The sequence below is a fragment of the Poromitra crassiceps genome, assembly GCF_964638095.1.
Source record: "Poromitra crassiceps genome assembly, contig: HAP1_SCAFFOLD_823, whole genome shotgun sequence".
In the NCBI taxonomy this organism is placed as follows: domain Eukaryota; kingdom Metazoa; phylum Chordata; class Actinopteri; order Beryciformes; family Melamphaidae; genus Poromitra; species Poromitra crassiceps.
Genome location: NW_028151585.1, coordinates 8,187 through 35,000, shown reverse-complemented (window position 1 = coordinate 35,000; position 26,814 = coordinate 8,187). Strand labels below are relative to the sequence as shown.

General features: G+C 44.2%; 2 protein-coding genes across 2 annotated transcripts in view; both read right to left on the bottom strand.

The window, feature by feature from the left end:
• phlda3 (pleckstrin homology-like domain, family A, member 3) overlaps positions 1-2,129 on the bottom strand; it is a 4,512-nt gene extending 2,383 nt beyond the window's left edge. The window contains exon 1 of the mRNA XM_083664158.1: positions 1,417-2,129. Coding sequence (XP_083520284.1) covers positions 1,427-1,855 — 429 coding nt within the window. The 5' untranslated portion in view covers positions 1,856-2,129 and the 3' untranslated portion in view covers positions 1,417-1,426. The remainder of the gene's footprint in view (positions 1-1,416) is intronic.
• Positions 2,130-4,010: 1,881 nt separating this feature from the next.
• On the bottom strand, positions 4,011-12,114 carry LOC310771572 (cysteine and glycine-rich protein 1-like). Its single transcript, XM_083664157.1, has 6 exons — positions 11,849-12,114; positions 7,403-7,512; positions 5,805-5,973; positions 5,571-5,700; positions 5,350-5,446; positions 4,011-4,465 (listed from the first exon to the last, which is right to left on the bottom strand). The coding sequence occupies exons 2-6, from the start codon at positions 7,509-7,511 to the stop codon at positions 4,389-4,391; spliced, it is 582 nt and encodes a 193-aa protein (XP_083520283.1). The 5' UTR covers position 7,512; positions 11,849-12,114; the 3' UTR covers positions 4,011-4,388.
• Between the last annotated feature and the right edge of the window lie 14,700 nt (positions 12,115-26,814).

The window sequence follows — 26,814 nt, the reverse complement described above, 5'->3', positions numbered from 1 at the left end:
ACGTCAGCCATCGCGATTCGCGTCCCTAATGTAGATACATTTAATGTGTCTGTCTCCGCCTGTCCAATTGGACAAACGTTAGATAAATGCATAAGGACGAGCTACAGTATATGTGTTTCTGTGGTGTGGTCTGTCATAGGCTACTTTCAGGGACAAATTTCACACTTGAGACCAGTTAATTGGGGACACACGTGTCCAATTGGGGACAAAAGCTGTGTCCACAATTTGGAAAAAGCTGTTTTTTTGTAGGGTTAGGCTAAGGTTAGGTTATATGGTTAGGATAAGGGTTAGCCAAGTGGTGGTTACGGTTAAGGGTACAGTAAGTCTCCAGGGAATGAATGGAAGTCTATGTAATGTCCCAAAAGGACCATGATCTAATCTCTGTGTGTGTGTGTGTGTGTGTGTGTGTGTGTGTGTGTGTGTCTGTGTGTTTAAAAATACTTTGCTGCCTCGTGAGGGAGAGGCAGGCAGATGTTATTTTGGAAGCTCACATTGCAACGTAATTATGTCCTCAAGTGAGAGAGGGTTTGTGTGCTAAGAGGAGTGTGTTGTAGTGGGGCAGATGGTAAGGAACCACTGAAATGACACTCGTCCACGGGTCTGTGCTAATACTGTAATGATGACCTCTGGCATGGGACAGTGGTTGTCAACCATGTGCCATCTATAGACCCTATGGTCTTCAGGTTCATAAGGTCCTCAGTAGCCTATAGCTCACTGATTAGCAAACCTTCAACCAGAGATAAGGATTTACTGCAATCAGTGCAATTAACTTCTGTAATGTTTGGAATGAAAACCTTAAGACTCTTAATAAGATTCTTAAGGTTCTTAATGAGTCTTAAGGTTTTATAAGAGAGTCTCTTATTGGGTCTTGACGGTGGCTGGTTGAGAAGCTGGCTGGGCCAAGAGAGAAGTGACTGGGGTCTATTTACACTTTGTGTGTAGCAGCCGAAGATGCTGAGATAAGGTTTCAGAGTCTTGAACTTTGACTTGAGACATTTCAGTTACAGGACGGTGTTGTGCCAAAATGTGTAGGCGCTGCCTCCTCTTTTACCCACTTGGCTACATTTTGGTGACATTTCACATAAGGTATAGTGTTTCTCAACGTGGGGTCTGGGGGACCAGCAGGGGTCCTCATAGGGTTCCAGGGGGTCCACAGCAAATGTATTAATTTTTAAACTTCACCATTATTTCATTTACACTTAAAGACACTTCAATACTGCAGAAGAATGACTGTTTTGAGTTTATCTGTTATCTCTCTATGGAGTTCTGGACAAAATCATATTTAACAATAAAAAAACTATTCTCAGATTTGAGTTTGAGAGACAATATCTTATCAAATGGGGGGCTCCGTGGTGGCCCTAATGTGCGCGCACTAGTCTAAATTATGGTCGTTGAGGTTGATAATTAATCACTGACCTCCACCGGGTCAGGGCGCCTCATCCTCCCCGCTGCTGCCCAGGTGCGGTGAAGACAGGTGGCGGTTCCTCCCGGTCTGCACCGCCTGCAGGTTCTTGTAGCGCACCAGCGCCAAGGCGATCTCCGCGTTCCAAGCCGCGCCGTCCTGCGGGCAGCGAAAGTCAATCTCCTTCCCCGTCACCATCACCACGGTGAAGTACACCAGTCCGCGCTTGTACTCCACGCAGTCCACGGTGGCCATGCGCTCAAAGCGGAGCTCCTTGGCTTTGGAGCCGCAGTGCGCCGCGCTCGGAGCGTCGCCGCCTTTGCCACCCTTGCAGCTGTGGAGACGCAGGCCCTCCTCGGTCAGCACGCAGCGCTTCTTCTTCCACAGCTGGAGCAGCCCGCTGCTGCGCTTCTCCAGCAGCCCGTCCCTCATCACTTTGACCGGGAGAGACATGGCACGCCGAGCCGCCCCGCGCGTAAAGTCTGCCAAGTGTCAAATTAACCGATCGTCTTCAGCAGTGGAACCTATCAAGACTTTGTCAAGATGAGTCCATGAAAGTACACATTCCAGATGTTGTCAATGTCAATCTCACATTACATACGGGCGAGATTTCCCTATCTTCTTCTGGAGTTTTAGGGGATTTACGCGAGAGAAAACACTCTAATTATACAGCCTAGTGTAAACCAAATCTGCGCTCCGTGGTGGATGATGCGTGCTGGGTAGGCTGTCCGCTCCGCTCCGCTCTGCCTGGATATGTTTGAACATGCCCGGCTCCTCTGTGGACCTTCTCCCCTCGCTCGCACCCCGCCTCCTCCCCGTGACGCCGGTCTGTTTATGCCATTCCCACGTTTGTGTGCGCCGCGTGTGTGACAGAGAGAGAGAGCGAGTGAGAGAGCGAGTAGCCTATGTATGTGTGTGTGTGTGTGTGTGTGTATGTGTGTGTGTGTGTGTGTGTGGGGGGGCTGCCTATAGGACTATAGGCTACTACTTTTTTCGTTTTCCTGATTATTAGTCATAGTTCACCTGCTTATAGAAGGACCCCACCCCACTTTGCTGTAATCAACACACTACTATAGCCTACGTGTTATTTCAAAGTCATTAGTCTAGACGGCTGTTCCAAATGTGTTTATGACAAGCTGCTTTCCTCTCTGAGATGGAATGTGCGTGGGAGGCTAGGGCTGATAAAGAAGCCAAATGTTGTAGTGAAAAGAGAGAGAGAGACCGAGAGACATAAAGAAAGAGAGATAACAGAAACTAGGCTATGACAGAGAGCAAGGATGAGAAGTGACATAACTCTGTTATGCTGATGGAGACATGGTGACTCAAAGCCGTTTTGGAAATGATTTCATAGTTCCTCATTGAGGCCAGGGTACACGCATTGAGTTTGAAAATCCAGTAGGTCTCTCTCTGTAGTAATTTGTTAAGACGGTTACCACCCCTATTTGACAGCTCCACAAAATCAGACGTATGCCGGCAGGCATTTTGAAAGATAAGAGTGGCACCCTATGGCACGCCATGGCACCCTATGGCACGCCATGTTCACACCACCCTATGGCATGCCATGTTCACACTTGTGACAATGGTAATGATAGTCTGCTGAAAGTAGAAGGTATTGAGTTTGTGGTGCTGTCAACTAGGGGTGGTGACTGTCTTAACAAATTGCTACAGAGACCTACTGGATTTTCAAACTCAGTGTGTGTACCCTGGTCTCAATGAGGATACAGACTTTAGACCTTTTCTGTAACAAGTTATGTTCTATGTTATTTTGTTGCCTGTGGGTTATATGATTGATATTGTGAATCTGCCAATATAATCTATGTTAGACTCAGTTCTCAGTCTCTATGGTGGTCCAAACGTCTGGTAGCCGAGACTAAATCTATGTTGACCTGTTTTCACCTGGCCACTAATTGGTTAATTGCTTATATAGGAAATCACTGCATTCCACTCCTGCCTTCTTCCTTACAGGCCCTGAAGAAGAGCCTGCGCGGTCGAAACCGGTCTGCGTTGACGATTTTAATTTTTGATATGCCCTAGTAAAATAAAGGCTTTTTACCTTTAAATCCTTAACTCTGTTTGAGAGCGCCTGAAGAAAGCTGCTGCTTTTCGTCTGGATCTAATTATTGTACTTCAAGAGCACCTCACATTCATCTGGAGCCGACGAGTGATACGTTTGCTGCTGATGATGGAAAATGTCTTTCGAGATGTACATGGCTATCCCTGACCACCTATATATGCTGGGAAGCTCAACTGTGGAATTAATACATAATATAATCTTGTAATAATCATGTTATTTATGCAGCATTCTTGACGGCAACATGACTCTGATCTGACAGGTGAGCATGTGGGCGGGGTGTGCCACTGTAATTCCCCCAACCTTTAGAGGATGCATATTTGTCATAGTGTGTGTGACCTGTCACTCCAGCAATGACAGGAATGAACCATGTGCCCTTTCTTGAAACTTTCATACAATCTTACTCTGAAACTTAGCCTACTTAGACCACACACGCACACGCACACACACACACACACACACACACACACACACACACACACACACACACACACACACACACAGAGTGTGAGAGAGTGACAGAGGCAGTTTCGCTCACAATCCTGTAATATTTGAGAAAACAATGCCGTCATTGAAATAGTTGTCATTCCACAGTATTAAGTATTTATCATCATGCTGTGTGAGCAGCTTTAAAGTTTAACTGTCTTGTATACATCTTGTGATATAATTTAAACATTTCAATTGCAGAAGAGGAGGAGAGACTAACAAGAGAATGATGAAGGTTGTACAAAAAATGATACTATATGGTATTCAAATCTATTCTATAATAGATGGGAGTTTTGAATCAAGCAGGTGTCTTGCAGGCGCTCGTCTCATCTGTGTGTCATGGCATCCCGCTGCCCTCTGCAGGTAGAAGGCAGTACTACAGTCTTGTGGAAATTGTCCACTTGACCGTGGACGAGAGCACAACGTCCTCTACTGAGCATGTGCCAGCGCCCCGGCTCCCTGCCCGTAGCCGAATCCCTTGGGACCGAAGTTTTTGGCGTAACACCCTGGTGGAGTAACGAATATGAGAGGTAACATGAGATGCAATGCATGGCCTGTGACAAAACACAGCTGCAGTGTTTTAATAGTGGCACTAGGTGGCAGCACATTATAAACACTGCTTGAGCAATGAAACAAGGGTGAGGTGGCATCCAAAATTCCTGCTTATTGAATGTGTTTTGGCAGGAAAAGCCTTCATTGGAGCATTCATCTTCAGTGAAGGCCTTTCTCACTGAAACCCAGGAAGTGATATGTGTGAATATTGTATGAAGTCATGGTTTTTCCTAACTTTGGATCATGTGCTACGCCTCCTTTTCTTACTGTCATACTGTGAAAACAATATCCACCTTATTTCTAGCTGCCATGATGCCTGATGGGTGCTTCTTCCGCTTCCGGTGTAATTTTCTACACTGTTTTAACTTGACAAAAAAAACGTCTATGAGGATTTTACAGCAGAGCCATTCTGCTCTACAGCCGTGTCGTTCGGGTGCTGGGATAACGTAATGCATTGTGGGTAGTCGGCTACTGTGGCTAATGCTAGCGGCTAGCGTAATAGTTACTTTACATGGCGGTAAAACGCCACTGAATGACCAAATTGATTGAACTTTTAACCATTTCGAGTAACACTGTTTCCAACTTTTATAACGTACTCCAGTTTCCGGTTTATAATTCGGGTCTGCAGCCAAAGAGTATAACAAAGGAAATGGCAAGCTGCAACAATAAGTCACGTTAAACCGGACCTTGTTCCCACAATTATTTTTTACAGTGGGGCATTCAAAAATAAGGTGGATAAGATAGATGCATTCAGTGTAAAGGGTAAAGTGTAAAGTGTAAAGTGTAAAGTGTAAAGTGTAAAGTGTAAAGGGTTTCTGCAATGATAGTGAAGTTGCACCTTTGCAGTAGATTTCTCCATCCTTGTCAGCGAGCGTGGTCGACTCCAGGCCCTTCCCACAGATGGCACAGCGGAAACAGCCATTCTTATGCCATGCCTGTGAAGGAACACAAGATAGATACGGCTGGAAAGTGTCTGTAGGCCAATGTGTGCATTTGTGTGTGTGTGTGTGTGTGTGTGTGTGTGTGTGTGTGTGCGTGTGTGTGTGTGTGCGTCCTTACACTCCCAGCTCCAATCACTTTCTCAGCAGCGTAGACGGACTTTCCGCAGCGTGGGCACTTGTCTGAGCCGCCAAACTTCTGAGCCATCTTGGAGGGGTTTGGGTTAGTGGTCGGAAGATGAGGAGCAGGTCTGAAAGAGAGAAGAAGCAAATTCCACACCTCGAGAGAGATCAAGAGGTGTGTGTGTGTATGTGTGTATGTGTGTGTGTGTGTGTGTGTGTGTGTGTCACTCACTCGTCATGTGTAATGCCCAGGGACTCTCCCTTGTCCATGCTGAGTGTGCCTGCTCCCTGGCCGTATCCGTAGCCTTTTGGCCCATACTTCTTGCCGTAGCACGCTTTGCAGTACACCTCGTCCATATGAACGGCCACAGTTGTGCTGTCCAAGTTCTTCCTACACACCACTGCATGAGCACACACACATTCATAGTCACATTATTAGTTTTTATTTTATTTGTATTATTATCATTAATATTATTAGTTGTAATAGTAGTATTCTTTTCTTGTGGGGGTATCTTTTCCACTTTTTCTCCCAATTGGTCATAGACTCTCTTATTTTCACCTGACAGCAAGGAGTTTCACTGGGAGGACGTAGCGTGTGCGGAGGAACACATTCCCCCACAGTTCCCCTCCCCGCTGAACAGGTGCCCCAACCGACCAGAGGAGGCGCTAGTGCAGCGACCAGGACACATACCCTTGTCCGGCTTCCCACCCGCAGACACGGCCAATTGTGTCTGTAGGGATGCCCAGCAGCGACCAAGCAGGTAGTAACATGGGGGGGGGGCGAACCTGCGGCCCTCGTGTTAGTAGGAGAAGGAATAGACCACTGCACCACCCGGGCGCCGCCACGTACAGTATGTTATTGTTTTGCATGTGTGTGTTTTGACAGCAGCAGCTCCTAACTGTTTCCTTATATGGATCAACTCTAATCAACTGGTATGTTCTCATCTAAATTCCTTCGCAAGAATGTTCAATACCAACGCACAAACACAAATATAACTCCACTCTCAACTCAATGAACTCTGATATAGCTTACGAGACCACTTGGGCATACTTTGCCATTTTTTAAAAGGGAAAAAATATCTCAATGTAATGTCGGCCTACCCTGAATTTCTGGGACCATTTTGTTTCTTATTCCCTGGGAAAACTGGCCCAACCTCGACGACATGATGTGACTTTGAGATATGAGCAGTGACGCTACAATGGAGGTTGATAGCAGAAACATCAGGTTTTGATGTGAACTCCTCAGAATCAAAGAGCAATGGCTTCTTTGTAGACAACATTGACACTAGCCAGTCAGGCTAGCCCATAGACAGTAAAAGAAATGGGCAGAGTGTGTGTGTGAACCCCACGCAAAGGACTGAGCCGTAATGCTACGCGCTGTACCAGGTGAGCCACCGGAAAGCCCCTGGACTCACGTTTTGAAGCCTGAATTTAGCGTTTAGCAGCTATACCAGACCAAAACCGTTTTTTTTGGACCAGGATGTAAACATGTCGATTTCTGGTGTAAAGACGGACATTTTAACATGTGGGTCAATGGGGATTGACTCGCTCTTGTAGCCTGACTCAAGTGGCCATTCAAGGAACTGCAGTTTTTTGCGACTCCTGCATTGCATACAGTGCTGAAGTATCAAGCTGCCCCCCCTTGGAATAGAGGCAAATTTACGTTATTTAACGGTGTATCTAAGTGTCGATTTTCCTTTTAAGGACAGATGAGCAACAGTCCACATCAGACTGGTGTTACTTCTGGTCAGGTGACAGGTGTGATGTGTCACGAGTTCAGAGGTCTCCACTCTGACAGTCGCAGGAAGCAGAGAAGAAGAGTTCACTCACTGCACAGGAAGCAGGACCTGTGGAAGCTCCGCCCATCACACAGAACCTCTTCTGCAAAGTAGACTGTCTTCTGACAGCGCCCACACTTGTTTCCTCCTCCAAGTGGCATCCTGTAGGCAAGCACACACCCATGCATGCACGTACACACACACACACACACACACACACACACACACACACACACACACACACACACACACACACACACACACACACGCACACAATCAGCAGTCAAACAACATCTTAAAAAGCTATACAGTATTATGCTTATTTCCTCATAAAAGTCAGTTCTTCTCTTGACACAATTTCGGGGGCCCAGATGAAATAAACCAACGGATGAATAGAACTATAAATTCCTCTGCACATGATGATCATCAAGAAACACAATACTGTATTTGAAGTTGTTGGAAAGCCAGTGAAGCAGCCATATTTGTTTCCCTTCACTAAGTGAAGCCAGGCCCGTGCAGACCAAGCCTGTAATTTCACTTTGTGGCTTCTGTGAAAGAGGGGAAAGAGGCAGGGAAGAGACATGAAATAGAAACAGAACCCGCATTTCTGTTAAAGGGACAGTTCACTCCAAAATCAAAGATGCATATTTTTCCTCTTACCTGGAGTGCTATTTATTACCGTATCCATCTAGTTTTGGTGTGACTTGCCGAGTTTTGGAGATATCGGCCGTAGAGATTTCTGCCTTCTCTCCAATACAATGGAACTGGATGCATTCGGCGTGTGGTGCTCAAAGCGCCCCAAAAAAAAGAAGACATTTGAAAAACTCAACCCGGAATGTCTCTTTCCAGAAATCATGACCCGGTTGCTCAAGATAATTTTCTATTATTTTTTTCTATTATTATTATATTTATTAATTTTCTATTATTATTACTATTTTCTTTCGACCAAATTCCACCCGCTGGCAGCAGCTACCTCGACAACTCACACCAAATGATCTAGCTGGATAACTAGCACTACAGAGAGAGGGGGGAAATTTGTATTTTTGATTTTGGGGTGAACTGTCCCTTTAATGGGAATTGGAAGTCATGTTAAAGTGATGTAGAGCCTTTGACACATCCTGCCCCACTTGTAGCCGGTGTTTCCCGGCATGACCCTCCCAGTCCATTCTTGCATATCCACATCCACATTCCTGACCGTGCCGTGTAGCCAACCACCTCCCACCTCCCACCTCCCTGCCCCCGCCTCGCGCCATCAATAGAGAGGCAAAGTGACCACCTACTTCCTGCTTCAGCACTGTACCAGAGATTTTCATCCGCCATTTATTTTCCCATAGGCATTTCGTAAAATGCTTATAAAAAGAGTTTTACTGGTTCAAACCAAACGCTTCAGCTAACGCTATAATCAGGAGAGACCATAGAACATTTGACTCGGACCAAAACTTAAAAAAACATTGAACAAGTATTTTCTTCAAACCCGTATTTTTTTTTAAACATTTTGGTCCGAATGAAATGTTATGCGATCTCTCCTGTTTCTAGTATAACTGTACCGTTTGGTTTGAACCAGTAAAACCCTTTTTATAAGCATTTTACGAAATGTATGGGAAAATAAATGGCGGATGGAAATCTCTGGTACAGTGCTGAAGCAGGAAGTGACGTTCACTTTGGCTCTCTATTCCCTGTCTGGCTCTCGTCTAACCAATAGAGGTGAACAGTGAACACCATGTGACTGTTCAGCTCTATACCTCTTCAGTCCGGTTGTATGTAATGTATTAGGCAGGTGGTGTGCGGTAGAAGAGGCCACAGCTCCACCTCAGCCAGTTACTGCAGCTTCGATGGAACACCTGTGCCTACCCTTATAAGGCCTATGGTGGAGCTACCTTATAAGGGGTCCTGTGATGGAGCTACCTTATAAGGGTCCTGTGGTGGAGCTACCTTATAGGGGGTCCTGTGGTGGAGCTACCTTATAGGGGGTCATGTGGTGGAGCTACCTTATAGGGCAGGGATACTCAACTTGCTTTGCCCGGGGGCCACTTTACCTAAATGACAGGAGACCTGGGGCCAGTTAATAAACAAACATTAATAAAAACAAATCTGTAGCGGACTGTAGGTTTTTGGCTCGTCAGCCAGAGTTTAGTGTGACAATTGTGCGCACACTATCGTTAGTTAGGTTAATTTAGTTAAGTAGATATAAGTGATCAGGTGGCTATATTTGACAATTTAACAGGACCTCAGTCAAACTTTAACGTTTGTTTTCGTTGTGAATTAGAAAATGGTCAGGGGGCCACACCTGGCCCCTGGGCCGCAAGTTGAGTATCACTGTTATAGGGAATCCTGTGGTGGAGCTACCTTATAAGGCCCTGTGGTGGAGCTTTCAGAGTGAGTGAGAACGTGTCAGGCCATTTCCTATCAGCCCTGGACACACTAAAGTCAATACAAATATGATCCTGTGACTCATATGCTGATGCCAAACTCTCTCTTTCCAAAAATAAACACAACACCCCATAGTTAAACATAAGCTCACGGCTCGATGTCAGAACGGTGCATAATGTGCATATGAGCTCATTTTACGATATGAAATGGTTACAGCAGCAAAGCACTGCGTGGAGCAGTTCTGATCCGGCTGCAGCTGCTGCAGTAATTGAGAGCACAATGAAGTGGTAAGGTCACACCTTACTTTGTGCTCACAATTACTCGTCATTTAATTCATTAATAATAATAAATTCATTCATTCATTTAATTTGTTTTATTCACAGGCCCGACAGTGAAATCCTACATTAGAGTGATCTCGGGGGAAAGACAGATTGAGGGTGGTTTTGTAATAACGTGATTTTCTCAGGACATTCGCAGCGGCTAACTGCAACCAAAACAACTACAAACCACTAGATTTGATTCTTGAGTTCTGGGCTTTAATTGTTAACTGCTCCAGCAGATGTAGAGTGTTTAGCTGTGCTGTGTTGTGGCTTTGCTGGTACTGCCCTCCCTCCTGTCTGTCTGGGTTCAGGGAGAGGCTAGAGGGGTCAAGCGTTTATGACAGAAATGGCATTTAAACAATAGAGACGACTCAACAAACAGACTGCCAGCACAGCACACCCACTGGAGTCCGAACTGAAGTTGAAAGAACTGAGGGTTCTTCTTGGCTCACAACTTCTGGGTGGTGAAGCAGAAGAAGAAAACGAAGGTGAGAAGGATACAGTAGAATTATGACACCAAATGGTATTTTGATCATTGTTTTATCTCTTTTGTATAGTATATCCCAATGCACTGGTGTGGCAGTGAACCCAGCGATGCAGGTAAGCTTTCTGCAGCAGGGACACTGGGCTGTGTTGAGATGGTGGTGGAATAGAGGCCATATATATTTCTGAGGCCAGGATTGAGGAGTGTGTGTGATCTCTCTCTGTCCTCCAGGTTGGAGATGTATGCTATTTGTTTATCAATCAGAAACACTTTCAAGATATACTTCCCCTTCCATGTGTCATGTGTCAGTGCATCAGGCTATGTAAGCAGATATCTGAAACTAAAAGTGAAGCAACATGTTAGATATAGTTAATAAAGACTGTTGCCCTGTATGCGATTATCTGCTGGAGGTGTACCACATCAAATACAGACTCCGTGCCAGTTTAGGTGATAAAGAGTCTTCTTGGCAGACTGAAATGTGGATTCGTTCGGAAATTGAGTGATGTGGTCGACCAGTGTGTTTCCTTGAGGTTTGGCTTGTCAACACAAGCACCTTCAGTGGGTTCTTTGGCTTGTCAGTGTGTGAGAAGATCTGTGCATGCTGATCTCTGATCTCAGCTTTCTGATGCTGCGTTAGGTCAGGAGACGTCAGTGCTTCTGATAATTGAGTCAGAATACAGTGTTTTGTGCTTTTTTCCTTGTGAGCAATGCAGTGGGAACTAAAGTGTACTCTACAAAATCTTGATAATGCTGGCTCTAAACCAGAGATATGTCTCTGATAACCTGCGTGTTTCGACATGCCGCTGCACTTAACACACTGCAGATCGGACATATTTGGGACTTTCTTGTCAGAAAATCAACAGTGACACTACAAAAGAACAGCAGAGTAAAGGAGAGGAAGGGAGTGTGAATCAGGAAGTTGTGTGGGTGGAGTGGATGTGACATGTGTTAGTAGCCTATATTAGGTTGACATTAATGTCAGCATGACTTGACTGCTACTCCTACTGACTTTGTTCCCCACACCGTGAGCAGGCACGCCCGGCAGCACAGTGTCTTTGTACGTTTTATCATGCATTACCGTCTTAAAACAACATTGCGTTACTGTTTAACTACAACTTCCCTACAGCCATACTAGCATGTGACACCTCTTTGCAGACCAGACTAGTCTACATCTCGCTGTTCAAATAAAGCCTGCTGTGGTCTGTTTGACTGAAATACCTTAGGCAGACCCCCCCCCCCCCCCCCCCCACAGTGACAGTAGGAAATAAGAAAAGGGAAGAAAGCTTAAACAGTCTGTATAGGACATTATCAGTACGTTACTTACGTGCGAGCAGTGGGCAAATGTAGTGAGTCAGTGATGATGGACAGGTTGAGGTTTGGCTCCCAGCTCCAAATGGTCTCTTAGGGTGTGTCCAGGAAACCAGCAGTTCCAAAGTTAGCTATGGAGTTCAGTAACTTTCTCTTCCTCCTGACCCGGTGTTGTATTGTAGTATTTAAAGTGAGTTCAGTAATGCAAATACACTGAAGCAGGGTTAGTGTTGGGATGTGTGTCTCTCGTCCACGTTTCCAGATGTGCTGGGAGGGAGGAGCCTCTGGTGTTGTTGCTGCTGGCTGCAGACGTGCGGCAGCGTGTGGAAGACAGGGGGCGTTTCTGACTGACTGAGGGAGAGAGAGAGAGAGAGAGAGAGAGGGTGAGAGAGAGAGAGAGAGAGGGGTGTTGCCGCACACATTAGACATGTATACCTACCAAGGAGAGCCAATAAAAAATAAAGAATTAGAGAGAGAGAGAGAGAGAGAGAGAGAGAGAGAGAGAGAGAGAGAGAGAGAGAGAGAGAGAGAGAGAGAGAGAGGTGACAGACAAACTGCACGATATGCAGTTCAATGATCAAAGATCCACAGAAACACGATACTGTTTGAACAGGTTAAAAGGGTGGAGGGAGAGACTCTGTCATGGAGGCAGAGTAGAGAGGGAGAGACTCTGTCATGGAGGCAGAGTAGAAAAGCAGCAGACAGGAATGCCAGGAAAATCTGACATTTCAATGATTCAATTTCCTGCGAATTAAAGGCATTTTCTTGCCTCTTCCCTGGTTTTAGGCTCAGACTAATGCAGGCCTCTGAGGAAAAATACATGTCAGTCAGGAAAAATGGCAAAGAAAACAGAGTAATGTCTGAACCTGTCTGAGTGGCACGATGTTATATAATTCTAAATCTGCAGCTTCTATTTGAACTGAAGCTAGGTGTGTTTTTCTATTTGAACTGAAGCTAGGTGTGTTTTTCTATTTGAACTGAAGCTAGGTGTGTTTTTCTATTTGAACTGAAGCTAGGTGTGTGTTTCTATTTGAACTGAAGCTAGGTGTGTTTTTCTATTTGAACTGAAGCTAGGTGTGTTTTTCTATTTGAACTGAAGCTAGGTGTGTGTTTCTATTTGAACTGAAGCTAGGTGTGTGTTTCTATTTGAACTGAAGCTAGGTGTGTTTTTCTATTTGAACTGAAGCTAGGTGTGTTTTTCTATTTGAACTGAAACTAGGTGTGTTTTTCTATTTGAACTGAAGCTAGGTGTGTGTTTCTATTTGAACTGAAGCTAGGTGTGTGTTTCTATTTGAACTGAAGCTAGGTGTGTGTTTCTATTTGAACTGAAGCTAGGTGTGTTTTTCTATTTGAACTGAAGCTAGGTGTGTGTTTCTATTTGAACTGAAGCTAGGTGTGTTTTTCTATTTGAACTGAAGCTAGGTGTGTTTTTCTATTTGAACTGAAGCTAGGTGTGTTTTTCTATTTGAACTGAAGCTAGGTGTGTGTTTCTATTTGAACTGAAGCTAGGTGTGTGTTTCTATTTGAACTGAAGCTAGGTGTGTGTTTCTATTTGAACTGAAGCTAGGTGTGTGTTTCTATTTGAACTGAAGCTAGGTGTGTTTTTCTATTTGAACTGAAGCTAGGTGTGTGTTTCTATTTGAACTGAAGCTAGGTGTGTTTTTCTATTTGAACTGAAGCTAGGTGTGTTTTTCTATTTGAACTGAAGCTAGGTGTGTTTTTCTATTTGAACTGAAGCTAGGTGTGTGTTTCTATTTGAACTGAAGCTAGGTGTGTTTTTCTATTTGAACTGAAGCTAGGTGTGTGTTTCTATTTGAACTGAAGCTAGGTGTGTGTTTCTATTTGAACTGAAGCTAGGTGTGTGTTTCTATTTGAACTGAAGCTAGGTGTGTTTTTCTATTTGAACAGAAGCTATGTGTGTTTTTCTATTTGAACTGAAGCTAGGTGTGTTTTTCTATTTGAACTGAAGCTAGGTGTGTTTTTCTATTTGAACTGAAGCTAGGTGTGTTTTTCTATTTGAACTGAAGCTATGTGTGTTTTTCTATTTGAACTGAAGCTAGGTGTGTTTTTCTATTTGAACTGAAGCTAGGTGTGTTTTTCTATTTGAACTGAAGCTAGGTGTGTTTTTCTATTTGAACTGAAACTAGGTGTGTTTTTCTATTTGAACTGAAGCTAGGTGTGTTTTTCTATTTGAACTGAAGCTAGGTGTGTGTTTCTATTTGAACTGAAGCTAGGTGTGTGTTTCTATTTGAACTGAAGCTAGGTGTGTGTTTCTATTTGAACTGAAGCTAGGTGTGTTTTTCTATTTGAACTGAAGCTAGGTGTGTTTTTCTATTTGAACTGAAGCTAGGTGTGTTTTTCTATTTGAACTGAAGCTAGGTGTGTTTTTCTATATGAACTGAAGCTAGGTGTGTTTTTCTATTTGAACTGAAGCTAGGTGTGTTTTTCTATTTGAACTGAAGCTAGGTGTGTTTTTCTATTTGAACTGAAGCTAGGTGTGTTTTTCTATTTGAACTGAAGCTAGGTGTGTTTTTCTATTTGAACTGAAGCTAGGTGTGTGTTTCTATTTGAACTGAAGCTAGGTGTGTTTTTCTATTTGAACTGAAGCTAGGTGTGTGTTTCTATTTGAACTGAAGCTAGGTGTGTTTTTCTATTTGAACTGAAGCTAGGTGTGTTTTTCTCCAAATACATGATGACGCCTTCAGGCCTGACCAACAGGAAATTAAATGTCCTCTTAAAAGTGACGTCTATCTGGAGTTGTATACTGTTGGTGTGTCCATCCTGACACATTCTGCCAGTCCTGAGCTTGCCCTGTGAAGATGAACATAGTCGCATTGTATCATTGTATACATTGTATCATATAAATGGTAATGAAAGAGGAGAGCCGGCACTCATGGTAGGCTAATTTGAACAAAGCATTTTATTGGGCAGAGAAAAATAGGATGTTTCGGCGTCAACCTTTGGTTTGGTTTACGCCGAAACATCCTATTTTTCTCTGCCCAATAAAAGGCTTTGTTCAAATTAGCCTACCGTGAGTGCCGGCTCTCCTCTTTCATTGTTATCTATTATCCAGGCACCAGCTTGAGATCAATGCAGTTGAAGGGAAACAAAGCAATTATTTTTAAAATTAGACTACAAAGATGCAGAAATTTAGTCCCACCAAGTACAGTTTACCTAGTAGGCTACACTTCGTTCTTTAAGTACTACTGTGGACTCGTGGGAGTTAGACCCCCCTCCTGGGAGTTAGACCCCCTGGGAGTTAGACTCCCCTCCTGGGAGTTAGACCCCCCTGGGAGTTAGACCCCCCTCCTGGGAGTTAGACCCCCCTGTTCTGGAACACAGTGGTCTTCAAAGCCATCGGGACACACTCAAATTCATCATAAATCACTGATATCACTTACTAGCAATCTTGCGCACGTAGACTCTGGAGAAACGTACTCATAGTAGGCTACCACCACTTATATAGCCACAACCAGGAAGGATTTATTACATCACTGATAACATCACAATTGCTCGAGTGACATCACTGATGACATCACAATTGCTCGAGTGACATCAATGATGACATCACAATTGCTCAAGTGACATCACAGATGACATCACAATTCCTGATAGATGATGATGATGATGTATATAATTTGTGATGTCACCAGTGATGTCACTTGAGCACTCAATGATGATGCGTTTGCCACTTGCCACTGGTCAGCTCCTACAAAAATGAATGCAGCATTAGCCTCAGCCAGGAAGAATGACATCACTGATGACATCATATCCATTATCCATTCCTGACTAGACTGACCATTCTTGACTGACTGACTGAATGAATGTTAAATGCATGACTCAGCCCAAAAAGCCTTCTCTTCACCAGTGTTGCGCATGCTGCGCACATGGTAAAAATACTCTATATCATTTTTTTGTAGGGGTGAATTATCCTCGAGTATCTTGGCGTTTTGTTTGACTGTTTTTCTCTTCTTGTGAGACAGCATAATTACCCGATCGTTTCTGTCTAGATGTTCACCTTTCACAGAATCAGTCTGAAGAGGCTGATAGTAAATCAGTTGTGTTGAATAAATCTGACTCAATCTCAGAGTGATTTTCAGTCTTTATACTTCATCACCATGACCTGAAATTACCTTTATGGACTCTTGAATAGCTGCTAAAGGTCACTCAAATTTCCTTAACGGATGGGAAAGTATTGATAGGAATGCAGTGATTATTTGGCTGCTGTTGGTAGAGAAAGAAAGCAGAGAGGCTGAGTACAATGATTGTGGCTGGTCCATCTCTGCTGCCATCACGTGGTCATTGTGGGTACTGAACACCACCTGAAAAGCTTGAAAACCAGTACTAAAGTTTACGCGCGCACACACACATACAGTATACACACGCGCTCGCGCACCCACACACGGTGATGGAGTGAAAGTCCAGCAGCGATAATCAATACAATACAAATTCAACTCTATGGAAAGCATGGGTTTTTGTGTCGAGGAGGATCCTAAACAAAGGGAGGTCATTCATAGTTACCTCCTGTTGCTGCTGCAGATGGGTGAGGACCGTCAGGTCAGCCAGTGCCACTGTAAACGAATTACGAAATAACAGGTTGGTTGGTGAAGCAGAGAGGCTTCTTTAGCTAACGCTAGTCTCTGACAAGGGCACGGCATTTCTGGAAACAACTAGGCCTATTTCCACGGCACACCTTATAGCATGTAGCTATGTCGCTAAAGCTATATGCCTAATAAGCATAGAAAGAAGGTGGGATATGTCCTTACTTTGCCTGATTTGTTTCCCTCTGAAGCATAACTTATGAAGAAGCATGCATCTCTGCAACAGATTTGGCTAGACCAAATCACCGTGACGTCACCATGTAAACAACATTACTTCCGCGTACCACTTTGGGAAAGCGCGCGTGGCGGCAGGTATAACAGGTGCGTGTTGTCAAATATGCTGTCAAACCCTCTTGTTGTTTTCGGCCGACTACTTTCAATTTAAATGTTCAAACGGTTGGTAAACATGCTTGTCCGACGTATCTAGCCATTCTTCTGTGTTTGTTTTATGTAGTGTTAGCTAGCTAATAACGTTTGTTTACAACTGTCAAACTCGCAGTTTTTTTGCAGACTCGTTAATGACAGAGCTACTGACGCCACGTTAATTTAATTTAGCTTCAAGTCTACTCTGGTCCCGGTCCAACAGGTAAATGAGCTAGTCTGGTCTCCACTAACGTTAGTGAAAGTGTTGTTATGAATGATATTAAACAACAACACAACACGAACGAACCATTTTTGTCTTCAACACGTCAGTTTGTGTCGTTCACCGCCATTATGATGTGTGGACACCAAAAAAAAAAAAAATGATGTGTGGACACCAGGGGTAACCGGAAGTCAATGTAAACATCCCTGCTGATTTGGTCTGTTAGCTAGCCTAGCTAGGTAGCTGTACCAGGCTTTTCTTTACCATAACGTTAGTTCACTTCAATAGCAAGCAGACATGTCAAACTATGCTAACAGTATGTGTTTAATCACAGGACAGTCATAATTTAGCTTAAAATAGTGCGGTACAGTACTGTACCATGTTCAATGTTCAATGTCCATTGTCTGTTACTGACTAGTTGACATTTGAAGAAACTACACACAGACACTCGTGTGTGTGTGTGCGTGTGTGCGTGTGTGTGTGTGTGTGTGTGCAATAAGTTACATTTATCGTGTGAAAATCTAAAGATTCGAATGTTTCAAGATTCCACAACCTCTCGTCTTTGTCATATAGACGGAATAATGATGGTTTGGGGATGAAGAGGAAGAGGATGGGGGCCCACCAGAGTCACCTGCTGTGCATGGATCCCATGTTGGCCAGGCCAGGCCAGGCAAGTTTATTTGTACAGCACATTACATACACAGAGGTCATTCAAAGTGCTTATACATAAAATACATAAAAAGAAAATAGCATAGAGAAATACAAATATTAATGTTACAAAGCAAAATAATAAACCACAGTGCAATTTTGGATACAATTATTAGCAGCTAATAAAGTAAAATAAAAATATATTTTTACCCCCTAAAGGAAAATTGCTTAGATTAAACTTAACCCGCCTAGCTAGCTCAGTCAAGTTTTCCTCTTATTTCCAATCGCAGTTTTGTGAATGAATTCATATGTATTTTCTCAATAATTAGGCTACATCTTCCTGTTTAAATGCGCTTTCCCCCAATACTGCTGTAGACGATATCTGCAGACGTTACTTACATCTTGACGAATTATTCCCTTTCATGCGCGACCAAAGCCACTATCACTGCTTGATATGCACGCACATAATTCCTCTCGAAATGTCTTGTATGTGATGTAATGCCTCGGCAGCCGGAGCTTCTCGAAACACGTGGAAGACGTGGGCAGTGCGGCCTCGACGATTTCCACCTTCATCTCTTTGGCTGGCAACTCCCATCCGGTCCAGAACTTCAGGAGGCTCTTCAGCTCGGCAGACGACGCTGTAAGCAGCATGTGGGTCAGAACTGATGGGGTGAAATGATTCTCCTTCAGAGGTGTCACACTAAAACAATACGTACCGTCTTCAATAAATGCTCTCAAGTAACCGGACACTCGACACACGTCTCCAACCTCAGCCTCGTTGTCGTCGTCGTCGTCATCTTCTGCTCCGTCGATTTCATAGGTGACAGTGACACATGACGGCCAGATGATGGAATCCATGATCATCTACAATCAGAAATGAAACTAGCTAGGTGTACTGTATATCAAATAATATTCAACCTCCCTGATGCTTGTTTTTGGGACCATTTTGTATTAAAAATACGCTTCCTAGGAAAATACAAAATCGATGTGGTTTTGCTGCTGTACCTGTGGTGTGACCTGTGCCTCTGATTCTCTGGGGAACAGGATGGGGACGACATCTCTCCTCTGAATGAGAAGTGGCCACAGTCCCGTCTCCTTCAGCCCTTTTCGGAACTGATCGATTTGGCGCATTGATCGCCCGATAACCTGCAGCAAAAACAAGACATAACGCACACAGATGACTATCATCACTCTCTGAATTTGATAATTTCTGTTGCATATAGCTGTGGGTAGGAGTTGGTGAATTTAACACTAGTTGGAAGAAAGATGACAGTGGAGTTAGAAGTACATTCGCATTACAGCATGCAGGAGAAGCTTCTCCAGCAGCCACGTCCTGTTGGTGGCATCGGGTGCCGGGAGATTCCACGACAGACAGAGCTGAAGAATAGAATCCACTTCTTTTAGTTCAGCTTCTCCTTCGAGCTGGAGGAAGACACAATGAAAAACATACTTAATGCACCCTTTTCACGGGGGCCATTTTGTGTCGAAAAGGTAGGGTAAACACAGGTGCAAGCAAAACACTAATGAGGGTTTCCAAATTCCATGATTGGAAGTTGGAAGCCCTCATTAGTGTTTTGCTTGCACTTGTGTTTACCCTGCCTTTTTGACACAAAATGCCCCCCCGTGAAAAGGGTCTATTCATGCAGCATACTTATAAGTTATTACTTGTATTGAATTGTTGAGTCTTGTTTACACAGTGACTCATTTGAACCAGCGGAGCAGAAGTTGCAAAGGGCATACAAATCGTTTTCAAATTATGTTTTGGCCTCAAATGATGTCGGCCTCAATTATAGTCAACTCTCACATTGTTTCAAATACTTTCAGACTGTCAAAGATGATCTGTTGAATTACCCATGATGCCCCACGTTCTCACCTTTTTCAAGGCCTCTCGAAGGTCCATGTCGGGGCAGTCCTCTATCGTGACAGTTGTAGTCTCCAGTGAGCCTCCGAACAGAATGTGAAGAACGGCCGGGCTGAGTCCTGGAAAAGTCGGACCGCCGTGCAAGAAGGAATGGCCAATCATTCTGCCCGCTACGGCGAACATGTCACGCTCGAGCAGCGCGTCTGAAGCTGAGGGAATCAGGTGATCAGGCTCGCCTTCAAAGACTTTGGTGATGGCTGCACCCCCTGTGACAATGGTGAATTAACTGAGGATTCATAGAAGATTGAGAGTGCAAGGCAATACTGAATTAATATCCTAGCATGATCCAAATCACAGTATTAAGATAAACCTTTTAATAATCCAAAGCAGGTACTGGATTTTATTCTGTAACAGCTTCTGAAAACAAAATCTTGATCTTCATAGAGAGGTCCACTTCACTCTCTGTGTAAACCAAACAAGTTCGGCTTGAAGTATTTTGCCATTGAAAATTCTTGTATGCCTATCTTACCAGTCCCTCAAGCCTCCCAGGTGATGTGTGTCAATAGTGTCGTTAAAAAATAATTATCCAAATATCCAGCCTTAGCAGTTGCTACAAGTTCTCATTTTCTTCCTTCTACGATGCTAATCACCTACGATGGGGCTAGTTTGCTAAAGTCTGGTCAGATATTGGGTAAGGTCTGCGGGACAAACTCCCCAAATGTCACTCTATTTCTTTCATTAGATCTCAGCAAGGAATACCAAACCTCGTTGAAAAACATGTTTTTTTTTAAATTATAGGCCTCATTTAAGTACATAATGTCTAACCTAAATTGACGTGGAATCCGCTTCTAAGTTTGAAGATCACTGTGGACATCATGTGACGGTTTACCCCACTTCCTTTTGCAACATCACCTGTGAACAAACATATCCGACACATTTACATGTAGAGTAAACCGCTTGAGTGAATACCAATGTACTGTACTGGCTGTGTCACCTTTCAAAACAACTACCTTTCAGATTGCATGTCAGTGGCGATGCCCACTGAACATTGTCTCTCCTGTAGAACGTGACCAACGTTCGGTCTTGGTCCTCCATGTCTTGTCTGATGTCCATACTTAGATAGAGGCTACTTGAGTCCTTGTTGCTCTGGAGAAGGTCATGAGAAAACAGCCAGCCGGCTCGATTTGGATCGGACTCCGCTCTCCATTCTAGTAAAGTACCAAAAAGAACAACACAGGAAAATAGACTGTTTGAAATATGCACGCAATGTGTGTGTTGGACTGGTTGCACTGCACACAATATGGTAGATTAATGAAAAATGCACCTACCGCCTGTGGTACCTCCTGGGTTTTTTCCAATTTCTTCCGTTTCTTCCGCTTCCATTCTGTATGTGCTGACCCAAAAGAAAGCTGGTCCGACAATCTAAGAGCAAACAATTCCAAAAATGACTTTTCTTTTCTTTTAGTTCAAATACCTGGGTATGCAGTGCACCTATTTAATAATGTATGCACCAAAATCACAAAAGTCTAATTTATTTCGTTTTTCACACTTTTTCACATCAAAAGTTCATTTTTCAAGATTTCATTGATAACAGTAATGTACAGTTTGCTGACGTCACCTAGTACTATCAAATTGCTACCCCATTTCAACCAATCATATCATGACATGCAGCTGTCAATCAAATCTTCATTTGAGGATAATTTTCTCTTCCAAAAGAAAGAGAAAATGGCGCCTAGTGCCTGTCATCTGGCAGAATTCCTATCCCATAAACTAACTACTAACTTGGCCAATTGTTAGAAACATGAACAAAAAACAAAAACTATAATCTCTAAGAATGCAAAGAAATGTAACTGGCTCGTTAAAACACGCATTCCAGGAATATTATTTACATTTATAACGATAATGGCGCGCGCCTCCGAGCCTGACAGCCTCCCTGGCTGTCAGGGGTCGTCTCTCGGAGTTTCCAGGCGGGCGGGCAGCACCCATGCATCGGATTGTCCGCTCGCTCCGCACGAAGCAGCCTGGCTGCCTGGTACTCCGCGGATCCCACTCGCGTAGCACGACAACACGCTGAATCCCACCCGATTTGGGGGTGGAACACGCCAGGATTGGCCAATGCCAAAGCCAGTCCTCAGAATTGTCAAATCAAATAATCGACACCATATATGGTCCGCCTCTCAATTTGTTTTCAGTCTGAAACGGACTCAGATGCACGTGACCAACGGGTTCACCTCGACTTTAAAACAATAACATTTCTCTGCGCTTCATGTCACTATGAGATCAGCTCAGTGTGGGATGTCATTATCAGTGTTATTATGTTGAAACAAGTCTTTGCAGGAGACATGTCTAAATACTGGTCCAGCAGAGGAATGCTGCAGGACGACATTTCTTCAAAGTGACTTCAATGCAAATTTGAAGAGAGTTGTGTCAACCGGACAACAATCTGTTCAGACAAACGTAGAGGCCGATCACATTTGCATGGCGTTTCCTTTCCCCAAATTAGACCATGCAACTGTCACTTTTTACGTCTACCTGGACCTCAAATAGAGCATATTGACATACTGTACTGTACTGTACACCTGACAGCTCACACAATTTTGAGCTTTTTATTGTACTGTAACTTGCAGGTGAAATGTGTTGTATGTCTGTAAATGTAAATAAGTACCTGTTATTTTCCTATCATTGCATATTGGAAGATACCATATTCGTGCACTGGGAGTGAGTGAGGGAGTGAGTGAGTAGCAAAGGAATGATGGGGTGTGGCCTTCAATAAATTTAATACATTTAGTTCAATTTAGTTACAATCCACACACACGTTATTAATCACAGTCCCCATAATCAAAATAGCAAAGTCCATGGAGGGGGGGGGGGGGGGGGGTGGCGGGGGGAGCAAAACAGTTCTATGTTTTCAACATGAAAGTCAGATGTCAGATCAAGAGAGACAGAAAAGGCCCAGGCAGGCAGGCATGGTGTGAGAGGGACAGAGAAAGAGGTCCAGAGGTCATGGTCCATGTAGGTATCTGCTCTTACCTGTGATGATCTGAGTCGATGTCCTCTCTCTCTCTGTGTGCTGCTCTGAGGGCTGTTATTGGGATGTTAAGCCCCAGTGGTCTTTAGCATGTTGACGGCTAAGCTGGTTCAACTTGTCCTAACCAGTCAGAGTACAGGAGCCTGGCCTAGGGCCTCTAGGACCGTCAGACGAAGATGACAAACAACAGATTCCACACAGTACATCCTACTGACGTCACAGCTGTTAGACTGGGGTCAGGTGGGTTTACGTGCAGATGGCCAAGAAACACATGGAAAAACTGGGGTCTTGACAACTGGAAACGCTGTGGCACTTTGATACGCTGAATCTGCAGGGTTCCAAGCTGGGAACTGTTGCAGAAGGTTTGCAGTGAGATGGATCTATGAACGACTGCAGAGGGAACTTTTATAGGTCCTGAATATATGACATCACATTGTGTTATGACATCATCAGTGAGACCATCAAAGATGACGTGATCATAAATTATGACATCACTGTCGACATCCCAATGATGACATCCTAACACGGCGTCCAGTGATGTGGTCAGATAGTGAAGTAGTCATCCTGACATCTAACAGTTCGTATTCATGAGGAGATGTAGGTATGACATCACCTAACAACAACAGCAGTCTTCCACCAGCTGCAGGAACATGTTTACATGGAAGAGAAAACTTACTACTTTTACACAATATCCATTTAAAGATCTAGTCAAAATAAATTCCCTGAAATGACCCCAAAACTGATGAGCAGATAGATGTCAGTGTTTGTCTTGGCCGTGCAGTTAGTGATGGTGACGACCACACAAGAGAATAATGCTAGTTTACCTTTTTATTGATGCAATGCTTCAACAAACCAAACTAATCAATCTCTAAAGATACAAATGGGAGTGCTGCATTGGGTCAAGAAGGCATCAATATAGGTTAGCAGAGTAAAAATCAGGTGCTCTTCCAGGATGCGGCATATATAGATACAAGATAAAAAGGAGGTAGCTGTCCAGTGTGACCAACGCGTTTCGGCTCAAAGAGTCTTCACCCTGATGAAGACTCTTTGAGTGGAAATGCGTTGGTATCCCTGTAGAATAAAGGATTTTTAATATAATTCAGAGTGCCTCGGATGTCTTCTTCTGCTGCTTTCAACACCTGGGGAACTTCCTGCAACCACACTGGACAGCTACCTCCTTTTTATCTAAGATCAATCTCTTTCTTGTAGCACTGATTATATTTATTATTTATCTAATTTTATGAGTCCCTTATGGATGAATGAAATTATGTTTAATTTTGTTTACAAAATTACATTTTGAACAGAATTTGCTTCCATATTTATTCCTTGTCTGTAGCACTGGAGTAACAGTGGAGTCAGGGGCACAGTCACAGAGACTTATACTCAGGATGTTGGAGTACTTTGGGTGAATGCAGTGGTAAATATGATGACAAACTTTCCCAGGAAACTGCTGACTTCAACATAAGCTGCATGAACTTTTTTTATGTTTTATTTTGTTGTTTTCTCCCAGTGCTCCTCCTTTTCTCTTTTGCCTTGAGGCAACCAGAGACTGTCAAAAATATGGACCTAATGAGTTTGCTGTCTGTCACCCATTGTATTGTGGACACCGGTTGTGAAGCCTCGGGTTTGGCATTTTGGCTACAGCCATCTTGTTTTTTTTGGGGGGGGGGGGGTGTATTTTTTAGCCGTATTTGTACGAGAGGGAGTTTCCCAGAGTTGCAGCGTTGCGTGATCGGCGAGTTGCTCGATCACTGGACAGACGATCTGTCAATCACGGCCAAAACAGTCTTTTTTTAATAGCCTATTTTTCTCAAAACGGGTGAGTTATATAAAAACTCACCCCCCTACAGTTGTCTCTTGTCAGTAAAAGTGAAATTAGCGATATAGAGACAAACCGGCCACTTTTTTTTTCTTCTTGTTTAACCAGGCAGTAAACATGTTATTTATGCTGTCAAGTCATGGGAGTGAATGGGGAACTGCAGTTTTTGGTTCTTCCGCATTGTCCTCAATGTGACCAAACAAAACTGCCCTCTTGGAGGCAACATGTCTGAGGCCCCCAGTGCCAGACAAACAACATGTTAGAGGAGCAACCCCCCACCCTAACACACACACACACACACACACACACACACACACACACACACACACACACACACTTCCAGATGCCCCCGGGGTGACCGTGGCACAAGTGGCCTATTGTCACGGCAGCGTCTGTCAGGACATTTCTCCCAGGGGGACGATCATGCCTTGGGGACATCAGATTAGCTGTGACATTACCCCCCCACCCCCCCCACCCCCCACTCCTTCCCCACATGACACACAAAAACACAGACGCTCACATACACCCCCCCTAGCCAATCATAATCCCTCTGTGACGAGTCACTTCCTGTTTCATGAGTGGCGGACGGACACAAAGCGACAGATCATGTGAGTCAGTGTGTTTTTCGGTGCATGTGGCTGACAGACTGCTGTGTGTTTTTCAGTGCATGAGCTCCACAGACTTGACTCCCTATAGGGAGCTGGAGAAGACAGAGCAGCAACAGGGCCCTGGAGACCTTATTGTGAGTATTTGGAGGTGGTGGGCATTCTTCTTCAGTACTTTATGTAGGCCATGTATGTTGGAGAAGGGGAGGGGAGCTGGGGGGTTGTGTGTACAGTATGTATGTGTGTGTACAGTATGTGTGTGTGTGGGGGGTGGCTGCTGTGTCCGTTAGACTGTTCAGCATTCTATAAATCTGTCAGGTTGACGTGTGTTAGAGAGCCTGCAGTATGCACTTCCCTTTATTGGTGTGTTTTTGCAGCACGGTCTTGTAGGACCAAAGTCAAGCGTGCAGCACAAGCGGTCAATGCCTGATCAATACATGATCAGATAGAGAGCTCTGAGGCTGCACGTTGCTACACACGGTCAAGACTGTCAGACTGTTGCATCCCATTCAATTACACTAGACTAGAGGATAGGGCTTCCGGGTAGTGCAAGCGGTAGATTCCCTGCCTACCGACACCAGGGTTGCAGGTTCGAGCCCCCGTGTTGAGTCCGGCTTGGTCGGGCGTCCGTACAGGCGCAATTGGCGGTGTTTGCGGGTGGGAAGCCGGATTCAGGGTTTGTATCCTGGTCGCTGCACTAGCGCCTCCTCTGGTTGTTCGGGGGGAGGGGAACTTGAGGGGAATAGCGTGATCCTCTGAATGTGCTATGTCTTGCCGGTGAAACTCCTCGCTGTCAGGTGAAAAGAAGCGGCTGGTGACTGCACATGTATCAGAGAAGGCATGTGTTAGTCTACAACTCTCCAGATCGGCAGAGGGGGGTGGAGCAATGACCGGGACAGCAGGGGGAATTACAATTAGGGAGAAAATGGCTAGGGGGGATTAAATGTTTGAACACACACAGGTCAAATCACACAATCCACTTTATTTATTTCAATTTGTTTTCAGAGAAGCAAGTTGATCTTTTCAGAAAGCAGCCTTTCGTTGAAGCTGTTGAACTATATATTCTGTATTTCTTATTTCGTATTTATATCTTATGTAGCCCCGCCCACTTGACGTGTCACGACTTCCTGTTCAAAACGCCAGCTGTTTTACCTGCTCAAACTAGTGTGACTCACCTCGTCAAAACCTAGTTTGACTCCCATTATGAGTCAGACTAGGTTCATGAGTCACAGGAAAGTAAATACAATCCTCTGATTGTATTCACACTTCCTGACTGTGAGTCTCTCCAGCCAGACGGTCTCTTCTGCATAAGGTGAATAGAGAGGAGCCATCGTATTTTTAGCTTCTGGAGCCACATCCAGTCCAGTTGTCATGATCTTCATTAAACATTCAGCACCGCGTCCCTTGTGGTCCGAGTGCAGAACCGTAAGCCAGCACTGCAGAAATATGAGAGAGAGAGAGAGAGAGGGCGGAGAGAGAGAGAAAGAGAGATTGTAAATGAATAGCGTAAAATCAGTTCTACGCAAACCAGACCACACATCTCCATGTGGGAGAGCTGGCTTTGCAAACAGCAGTATAGTGATTTAGTGAAGGTCCCAGCTGTCTTGTTGTGTCTTTACCAGCGTTAAACCACACCTTCCTCTGCCTGTAAAGCGCTTCAGATATATTGGGGTGAGTGAGTTTGCTACATGTGGTGCGTCTTTAACTGTGTGTTGTTTATGAGGAAGGAGGGACAGACAGTCCGCTGACAGCTGAGTTCAAGGTCACATCTCTACCATGTGCATCTTCTATTCCACGTCTCTGAGTCATGGTGCTCCTTCCAGTCCCAGCACAGGGA

What these genes read in the sequence shown, in the direction of transcription:
- LOC310771572 (XM_083664157.1), bottom strand. Translation starts at nt 7,511, where the DNA reads ATGCCACTTGGAGGAGGAAACAAGTGTGGGCGCTGTCAGAAGACAGTC. An exon ending in CAGGTCCTGCTTCCTGTGCA is followed by an intron (nt 5,974 to 7,402) that starts GTGAGTGAACTC and finishes GTGCTCATGCAG; the next exon opens with TGGTGTGTAGGAAGAACTTG. An exon ending in TGGAGAAATCTACTGCAAAG is followed by an intron (nt 4,466 to 5,349) that starts GTGCAACTTCAC and finishes TTACTCCACCAG; the next exon opens with GGTGTTACGCCAAAAACTTC.